This window comes from Rhinolophus sinicus, chromosome 16 (assembly GCF_057876585.1).
Source record: "Rhinolophus sinicus isolate RSI-liver-muscle chromosome 16, RSI-T2T, whole genome shotgun sequence".
Classification (NCBI taxonomy): Eukaryota; Metazoa; Chordata; class Mammalia; order Chiroptera; family Rhinolophidae; genus Rhinolophus; species Rhinolophus sinicus.
The window spans coordinates 35987407-35997256 of NC_142516.1; the positions used below are offsets into that span (position 1 = coordinate 35987407).

The 9850-nt window shown below is 45.6% G+C and overlaps 1 protein-coding gene across 6 annotated transcripts in view; it reads right to left on the reverse strand.

The window, feature by feature from the left end:
- Positions 1-9544, reverse strand: part of NTRK2 (neurotrophic receptor tyrosine kinase 2) — a 319031-nt gene extending 309487 nt beyond the window's left edge. Inside the window, exons 1-3 of one of the 6 annotated variants that reach the window (XM_019750104.3) lie at positions 9182-9544; positions 8063-8274; positions 7018-7589 (exon numbers count right to left, since the gene is read on the reverse strand). In XM_019750104.3, the coding sequence (XP_019605663.2) occupies positions 7018-7229 (212 nt within the window). In that variant the 5' untranslated portion in view covers positions 7230-7589; positions 8063-8274; positions 9182-9544. Of the gene's footprint in view, positions 1-7017; positions 7590-7987; positions 8506-9181 lie in introns of those variants that run through there. The other 5 variants (XM_019750100.3, XM_074330613.2, XM_019750105.3 and 2 more) reach the window with 5 other exon arrangements.
- Positions 9545-9850: the final 306 nt, after the last annotated feature.

Here is a 9850-nt window from a genome sequence, read left to right on the forward strand (position 1 = left end):
CAAGATAGCTAAGTCTGAAAGTACCACACCTAGTAGAGTTTTATACATATATTTAGATATTCATAGACACATCGTACACATACTAATAAGAGTTCTGGGGTGTGTGTGTGTGTGTGTGTTCAGATAATTGTTAGGATATGAAGATTACAGGTGCTAAATAGCAAGTGGTCCTTATTCGCAATAAAAAAAGGGATTCTGAATGGTGTATAATTATTAATATTTTTTATTTCATACTAGAAAATGCCGTATTCCTACAGGCACGCAAATCACTTATCTTCTAATGGTATATAATACATCTTCTAATAGAGGATGATGATGGAAAGGGAAAGACATGAGGTGACATGTCAGTCCACCTCCTTCCCACTGCCATGCTGTTTCACTTGTGACTGTGTATTTGAATCTATACACTTCTCTTAAAACTGCCTGTGCTCTGAAGGCCAAATTTGGGCAAGTGGGGCTGAGCAGACAAAGCTCTAAGCAAGACACTACATGGGGATCTAACCCAAATTACACTCTGCTTGACCAGAGAGCCCCGGGCACGCCAATCAACTTGACAGTCGCTCCAAGGCTGTCAAGACCTTCCCACCTACTTCAGTGAGAGTTTTTAAACAGTGCCTTTTAGGACCCTGGGGAGAAGCCCTGTGTGAAACCAAAGGTATGTCTCAGAAACGTGTTGTCACTGGAAAAGCCTTAGTGCATGGACAACACACAAAATGGTAGCAGAATGAATTCTGGATGTGAGTCAACAACCCTTAAGCTTGCCCACTGGCTCAGCCACTGAGCTCAGCCATCAATCTTGGGGCGATTAGAAGCCAGGGGGAAAAAAGAAGGGAGGAAAGAGTAAGTATTCTCCAGCCACAGTACTTTCATGGGAGCTAAAGCAGACTTTGGATAAAGGGCTGTGGGTTCCTCCACTTACATAACTAGCCCTGACTGTCGCAAAGACTGCAAGGGCAGTGGCCTTCCTTCTGCTGTCTGCTCTGCCCTCACTCCAACCCCAGCCTGCCAAGATGACCCAGCAGGCATAGGTTAGCATCCCTCACTGCTACTAACTCATGACGGCTTTTCTTTGCAGCTTAACTTTTATATGAATTGCCTAGTAAAGAGGAAGACTTAAAATTAAAAGAAAAGAATAAAACACAGTAAACTAAACAAAAAGTGTATTACTTCCTATGTGAAGACAAAGTCATGTCTTTGGGATTAGCAGCTCATGCACTTTTTAATTGCTTTGTCTCCAGTAGCAACCGGTTTGCACAGACTTAGCCATACTAAGCTTGTCTTCATATCTCCGATGCTTCTAAAATGGCTGGCTGGACTCAGGTTCAGTCCAAGAACACGGAAGGGAGGGGAGGCACCCCCAAAGTAAAGGCCAAGGCATTTCCTTTGGATGCTTGGCGAAAGCCCTTCTAGTCCCCACGATGTCTTTAATGCATCATGGCCTTAGGTGACTCACTTCATGGTAAGTCATGCAGAGGGGGCTGCAGCAGAGCATTTCTAAGCCCTTCTCCTTCCGTGGTCCTGATTCTAAGTGACCCTGTGACTTCGGCCTCATCAGCCCAGCAGTAACATGCCAGCAGCCTATTAGCAGCTCATATTTAAAAAGACACAGTTTGGGGAATTCAGAGCAGACACTGAAAATATGCACATGTGACATATGACACCAAAAGTCCTCAGACTCTCACACTGCCAGGCTCTGAACACTCCACACCACCCTTTACTTTATAGCTGATGTATAAACCGCATTACCTCTGTAACTGAAGCTTTGTGGAACTTCAGAGCCAGGAGAAACTTGTCTGAGCATTGACTCCAAAGCCCTTGGTTAACATCTGACAAGCTCAGGCCCAGAGACTTGAAGGAGCTACTTCCAGATCCGGTAACTCCACACCACCTTTCTATCACATACGGTTTTGGGTTTTGGTATTTTGTTTTGTTTTGTTTTGTTTTTTCTAAAGTAAATTTCATACCTATGCTTTACTTTTCTTCCCAGGTTTATAACATTCACAAGCTTTCACTCCTTCATCTCCGAGACCAATATTTATGACTTCCCAATCCTTTGTACAGACCAGAGAGCCAAGTAAATGGTGAGAAGGCCCCCTGATGATGTGGGATCTTTGCCTTTTTGAATGGAGATCAATCAGTAATTAAATATAGAGCTACAATTATCAGGCCACTGCAGGGCTCAGATCCCTGCCACCTGGAGGGTGCAGGGTGGGATTTCTGTTTTAAACTAGCTCAACCACGTAGATTATGAAAATGATCAATCAGCTATTAATAATCCAAGGTTGAGTTGCTCTCCTTTGCTCTCTCTCACACACATCAAACAAGTAAAAATTTGCCCTTCCTAAATAATCTCTCCCCAAAATCATCCTATTGATTTATACACATCAAGGAAAAGCAAAATGTGGCACTGTTCCAAGGGACAGTAGGTTCAGTGCCACATCCTTCTCTGTAGTTTTTGAACTTAGAAGCTTTCCTGAACAGTGGTAAAGTTCATCAGGGATAATGTCAGTGTATGGTATTCAATCACGGTTTGATAATGTTTCTTTCCCCAACACACAAGAAGAGCAATGAGTTAAAACCAGAGACACTTGCTTAATACCAAACACACACACAAAAAAAAGAAAAGAAAAGAAAAAAATGCAATTCCCTTTCCCCAGCTAAACAAAAAAACTCTAGGTTTTATACTCCTACGACCTAGATATAGTCAAAGAGATCATACAGAATGTTCCTAGGGAGAAAGAGACCTCAACTCTCAGCTGTTCAGCCAACTTTTCAGCTTAGTAAACGTCTTTACAAGGGAATACTGAAATAGACACAAACAGAGGCTTATGGGATACAAAAAAAATAAAAAAATAAAAACAGTGAAAGATCTTAAACAGAGCTAAACTCAGTGCTGGGGAGCTGTAACCACATTATCTGGACTTCCCATTACTTGCTTGTACTAACATATAACCCAGCCTCTTCTCTTACCACCAGTGCTCGGAATTCCCATAAGGAAATATCACTTTTCGGAGAAGAAGGAAAAAAAAAAATCAAACACATTTTCCCGGATAGTCAATGAGAGGTGATGGAAAGGGGGAGGTGGAAGAAAGTAGGGTCAGAAGGGTCACGGGGCTTTTCAATTCTTTGACCCAATGTAATAAAAACCTCCATTATGCAGAGATGGAAGGCACGAAATGAAGACGACTTCCAAATGGTAGTACTGAGCTGAATTCTGTAAATACCTTCACTTTGAAGACAGCATGTTTTCAACTCCAGCTTGCCAGTTGTATTAAATAATGAATGATATACATTAGACTCCCTTATTTATTAACAAGTCCAGTGTGGCCTATGTAACCACACTCAAAACTTATTCTGTTGTTCTTAAATACATGTAAAGTACAATTCAAACTTCTAGAACCTCCAAAGGAGGAACTTTAGAAGTAAATATCAAAGTAATAAAAACTAGTGCCTTTAACTGAATTTTTACAAATGCCAGAACTGTTTTGTTGTTGTTGTTGTTGTTGTTAGTACAATTAATTGCAATGGAAAAACTTACTAAGGTGAGAGGGCCAAAATCAATGTACTAATGACTTAACATTACAGCTGCTTAAACAAGCCAACAACGAATTGCGCATAGAAGCTTTGGCAGAAAAAGCTGCAAATTCTATTCGTGTTGTACTAAGAGGAAAACTATTAGACTTGTCTCCAAGCATTACCCCAAAATCAGAGACTATCGCCCAAGAAATTCAGAGAAAAAAAGGTCATTGTTGGTCTTCATAAAATATGGGCAAGATAAAATTTCATGCCCTTTTACCAAAATGTGAATATACTTAACACTACTGAATGGTACAATAAAAAATAGTTAAGATGGTAATTTTTGTTATATGTTTTTGACCACAATAAAAAATAAATAAATACATGCCCTATTTTAACTGTGCCTCTTACTATTTATGTGAGACAGAACTTGTCCTTTGCAATGCATTTTGGCACTTGCTAAAACTGAGATTTAAATGGCTGGTTACATAATTCCAACAACAGGCTTTACTCTTCAATTCCACTTATATGTGACAATGGTATGGTTTTTAATTGCATTTAGCACAGCTTTGGTATAACCATCTCCAAATAAAAGCTGGAACTTATCAGCAGTGTGATAATGGGTAAGTGTGATGTATATCTGTGGACACAGATACAGCTCTAGATCTAGATCATGTTAGTGGGTAAAGTGGATGAGACAGATACTGTGATGGGAGATTTTTTTAATAAAATAGGGTCAAACAATGACTGAAAATAAAACGTCATTTTTGCTTAAAATATGCATGTAGAAACAAAAAAAAACACCTTATCTCTTAATTAATTAATACATATACTTAAGAAATGCTCTACCATGGCCTCTCTCTGAATTCTAAAGGCACAGTGGTTATATTTTTCCCCCAATATATAGACATTAAAAGATATACCATTTTCAAATGATACAGTAAACTGTTGCTTCAGCACATTATAATCAGTTTATTTGCTTACATTATTCCTATTTGAAAAAAAAAAAATAGAAACATGTAAGTTCAGCTAAACACCATTAAACCATAACTTTAAAGCAGGTTATTTTAGGAATACCATTGGGTCTAATAACAAAGTTCAAAAAAAAAAAAAAAAGAATCTGTAATTCGGTTCCAACTGTAGCGGGTACCCATTGGCCAAAAATTTAAGCTGTTCAAGCAAATATTAATATGTAAGATAAAGATCACAGATGGTGTCATATAAGGATGAGAATGAAACAAGCTCATCCACTGATGTCATTTTGATATTAAAACAGCAGAATTCAAAATAATTATACTAAGTGCTTTCCAAACAAGGATTTTGATATATTTTATAGATAAAGACACCTGGGACGTAAACAGGATGGGCTCAATCAAAGCTGAGGGACAGAGCAGAGAAATGCACTTTTTCTCAGAGTTCACATCTACCAGCCTAATTCCCCATCCTGGACACTTATTCCCACATACTCTCAATTCAATCAATCTCAATGAATTTTTCAATCAAAAGGAAAAATATAAGAGTAGATATTGGGAGTGGCATTATTGAATAAATAACGGTGACAATTGCTTTGGTAAATATAACCAAAAAAACCAATTGTAAAAAGCCTAAAAAGTAGGCACCTGCTATCAGATATAAGAAACAACAGGAATTGTGAAAACTGATATTAAAAAAAAGCTCTGCTCAAATCTACTGATTTCATATAAATCAGGCAGCTAGGACCACTAAGATTTAAAATAATACTTATTAATTTAAAAAGAGTTTTATTTTCTTTTTCTCTGATTATGGCCTTAAAATATTAAAGTGAAAAAAGCATTAAAGTGAAAATGATTAGCCCTATCTCATTTCCTCTTTCTTTATAGATCTGTCGTCTAATACAGAATTTAAAAACAACAGCAAAACAGCACGAAGGCACTCCCTATGGTCTCAAAATAGTCTGAAGGGCTCTGAATTCCACATGGCTTCCTCCATCCGACTACTGACACCCCATCTCATGAAAAAGACACAGATCTTGACAAAAGGCCACACACACTCTGACCAGCCTAGACCAGCTTAGCCCAGGGCCAGGACGGTTGGGGTCCTACCCACCCTTCTGCTCCAGCCTTGTCTGCTGCTATCCTTGCCAAAAAGATTGAGATTCAAGCATCCTGGATCCAACCTGACAGTTGGCTGCACCCAGTACATCTCAGCACTGCTAGGCCTGCATGTACCCCCTCCGTTCTGTTGTCCCTCCTGCCCGAGCCTTATAACAGAGCATCACCAGCAGAACAAACATCAGAGACTAAGAAAGTCTCTTACTTACATGAAAAAACAGGTTATCTTGGTCAACTACGTTGGCAGAAATAGGGTGTGCGTTTTCTGTTGGGGGGTGGGGAATGCATGCGCACTTGCCAACCGGAAGGCCACAGCCCAAATCCTACTTTCAGGGCTGCCTATCTCAGTATCAAACACCGTAAGGAAACCCGAGAGAAACTGTGCCTTACAACCCTCTACATGGATGAATAAAATCTCATGTTAACAAAATGTATGAAATGGCAAAGTCCCTTGTGGGGAGGAAACAATCACCTGTAAAAGAGGTGACAGGAATGCTAGAGAAAGGACTGGTAGATTTCTACTTGGAAATGTATTTGTCACAAGTCATCCTAAGAGGAGGATAGAAATGCATAATTCTGCTTCTCCATCAGATCAGGACAAGCTCAAACATTCCTGGGGGTGTATGGGATCCCATGCTAAAGGCAGCATTCATCTGAGTACTACACACTGCTCGATCATCCAACCTATTCCTGGGAAAATATTCAATGGGCAATTAAGATTTATAATCCAAATGGTCTAAAAATTATATCTCTGGGAAGTCAAGTCCAAATTAAATCAGACCAGGCTTTTAGGCTTCCAACGATCACATTTTCCCTTCTGAGTGAGTGCATTTCAACACTCAGAACTTCTCCTCTTACAGATCATTTTCAAGGCCATCTCTGGATGCAATCTCCTAAGCAAAATCTGATCTATAAAATGAAAAGGGAAATTGGTGAATGCCAAACCTCAGAAAAAAAATGTTAACGGGGTCTCTAATCTCCTTCAGTAGATTTCAAAAAGTTAATCATCTTAACCTCCTTTCTAGTAAATGTTACTGGAACTTCTCCTAACACAACAGACACATTGCACCTTATGAAACAAAAATATCCAAAACTAAGTTATTGCATATGGAAATCCTAAAGTACACACAGCAGGGCTTTGAAATACAAAGTACAATGGAATGCCTTCCATGTCAATTATATATATATTATTGACATGTATACTTAAAACTTATTTTAAACTTCTTCCCGCGTTATCGGCCCCAAGCCAGTGAAACAGACAGGTAACTGACAGATGGCCCAGCCCTGCAACTCTCATTTCTGACTTCTCCCCAGACTTGAGACAACGTTCATGGCCAGGACGGACCGGTCTGGCGAGCCCTAGCCCTCCGGGCCAGGGAAGAAGGAAGGAGAAAGATGACCAGGAACTCACATTTCGGTGATGTTCTCAGGATCTGCACTGTTAGGCACCAGCCTCGGAAACGCCACGATGCCAGGAGTAGGGTCGCTGCACCAGATCCGAGTAGCGCTGCATTTGCAGGACGTGGGACAGGCGAGAGCGGCCCTCCAGAAGCCCACAACCAACCAGCAGAAGCCCCAGAGCCGCGCCATGGCGGGTCCATGCCACCTCGTCCAGGACGACATCCCTAGCCGCCAGTGCCAGCCCGAGTCAGACTGAGTACGTGTCCCTGGGCTGCACCAGCCGGCCTCTCCTGCCGATGCTGGGCAGTCTTTGCCGTGCTCGCAGCTCTCTATTCCGTGCTGGTTGCGGGCGCGCAGAGCCGAGCGTGTCCGGGGCTGATTGTGTCCTGGTGGGCAGCACCGTTCACAGCCGCCGGGGCATCTTGGGCCGTCTCACAGGGGGCGCTCCCGCCGCTTGGAGCTCCGCCGCGACCGCCACTGCATGGCCCAGCGCGCTGGGCACCGGCCCGCGGCGTTCCCGGGACTCTCTAGGGCGCAGGCTTCTTGCTAGAGGCTCTCTGGGGTTCGGGACACACCTCGGGGCTGAGGACAAATAGACACGCATAAGACTGAGCGCAGGACCCCAAACACCACGAATTGGTCCGCGCTAGCATCACCCCCACCCGGACCCCAGCCGGGAGATTGGATGGATGAGTGCCCAGCTCCCACCCCAAAAATAAACTTGCCCCTCGATGGCACTGACACCGCTGGGGCCACCAATGTGCCCACCCTCTTTCCAAGCCTGAGGTCGAGGTAGGGGAAATAGGGCAAGGGTTCCTGAGACAGGATTCCATGGCACAGGCCAGGAGAAGACCCCTTAGAAGGGGAAGAAGGAACTGCCGGCGGCGATGGCTCCGCGACGGGGCCTCTGAATGATGCTGCAGAATCTGTCATTGCCGCTGGGCAGAGGGGGCGCGGGCAGGTGGCGCGGCCGGTCCCACCTGGTGAGCCGCCGAGGCCGCCCAGGGGTGACAGTGACGGCCGAGACGACGGAGGGCACTGTCTGCGCTGCTCACCCGGGCTCCGGCGCCTACCGCCAGCCGACGGCGCCTGGGTCCAGGCTCCTCCTGTCTCTGGGCACTGAGCGCGGAGAGCAGGAGAGAAGGAGTGAGCGAGGCTCCTGCTCCAACCCAATTCCGGGAGCCGCCGCCGCCGCCGCCTCTGCTACTGCTGGCGAAGTGACGTGAGGGCTGACGCAGAGCAGGGGCAGAAACTCCAGAAAATTAGTCTGAAATCCAAAAACACACACGCTCATACACACACAAACCCATAACACCCTCCAGACAAAAGCAACAGGGAGGGGAGGGGAATCTGGGGGCGAGCAGGGAGGAGGCAGGCATCGGTGCCACTGGTCAGAAGCAGACAGCAGCAGCATGTGGGAGTTCACACACGCGCATACACGCACACATCCTGGACATGTAGACGCGCGTGCCGCGTGTGTGTGTGTGTGTGTGTGTGTGTGTGTGTGTGTTTAGATCCAGGTACCTCTGAGATGGACTGTTTGGCCGCTCAACGCCTACCAGTCCCTAATTCACACCGTAATCTCTTCCACAATCGCAGTAGAGTCTGTCTCCTTTTTTGAAATGGAAACCGGGCTCGGTTCAGCTCTGAAAAATGCGCTGATTCTTATTATAGGAATCCTCCCTCCCTTCTCTATCCCTGCTGCGTTTTCCTTTCCCATCCTGCCTAAAAGGGAGGGTGAGCTATCCTAAAAATAAATAAATATTGTAAACACCAAAACGTGTTCAGCATCGGTAACCAAGGATAACCGCCCCCATTCCGGGCCACCTATTTGGGGATCCGTGGTTTTCGAGGGTCTTTCTGTTGGCGCTTTTGCAGAGGAAGGGTAGTCTCCAAATGCAACTCTAGCCCTCTAAGTAGGTCTTTTTCTTGCTGTTTTTTTTGGCATCACACGCCGGGGAAATAGAGACTTGTGAGGGGAAAGGAGCGCGCCTGACGCGTATTGGGTTCCCTAAATGCGCGGCCGCAACCCTGGCCTGTCCGATGTGTGGCGCCGCGTCATTTTCTCTCATCCGTCAACCTGGCAGGATGCAGCCATTCCCAGATCGTAGCTTCACTCCCCGCGATGCCCACCCCCATGCGTGTCACCCAAAGCCCTTGCTCCCCTGCCGTACCTTGCGCGTTTTCGTGTGTGCGCGGGTGTGCGCGAACGCTTGCCCCGCGCCCGCGCTGCCCAGAGCACGACACGAATCCAGCTACCGAGAAGCCCAGCACTAGCAGGGCCTCAGGGTCTCATTAGGGACAAACGAGGCGATCCGGGAGGGTCGGGTGACAAACCGTAATTGTTCTGCGGGCGCAGTTAAATGATGGCTGCGGAGCATTCGCAAGCCTTGTCTGAGAATCCGTCTTCCCATTTGCGGCTCGGAGAGTCTCTTTTTCCGCAGTCATTTAAAAAGGAACTGGGAAAATGCACCGCAGTGCCTGACACTTCCGAGGGTTCTAGTGCCCCCGCGCGGGGAGAGAGCGCCCGGCACACTGGAGAGCACCAACCCTGGGCCGCGGCTGCGGCGGGCACAGCGCAGGGGGCGCGCTCTGGCGCCAGATGCGCAACCAGCGGCGCCCGACGCGTGCGCGCCCCTGCCCAGCCAGCGTGTGGCCCGCCAGGCCTCATCGAGCTCCGGCTGGAGAAAAACGCAGGCAGCACTCCGCGTCAGAAAGGGCAAATGAATGGGATCTCGTCCAGAAGATAAGAGTGGTCACCCGTCTGTGCGTAGAGGCAGGGGTGGGAAGGATCGAGACCCTGAAAGTCTAGGTAAATACTTAAACCTCTGCAACGTTTTAAA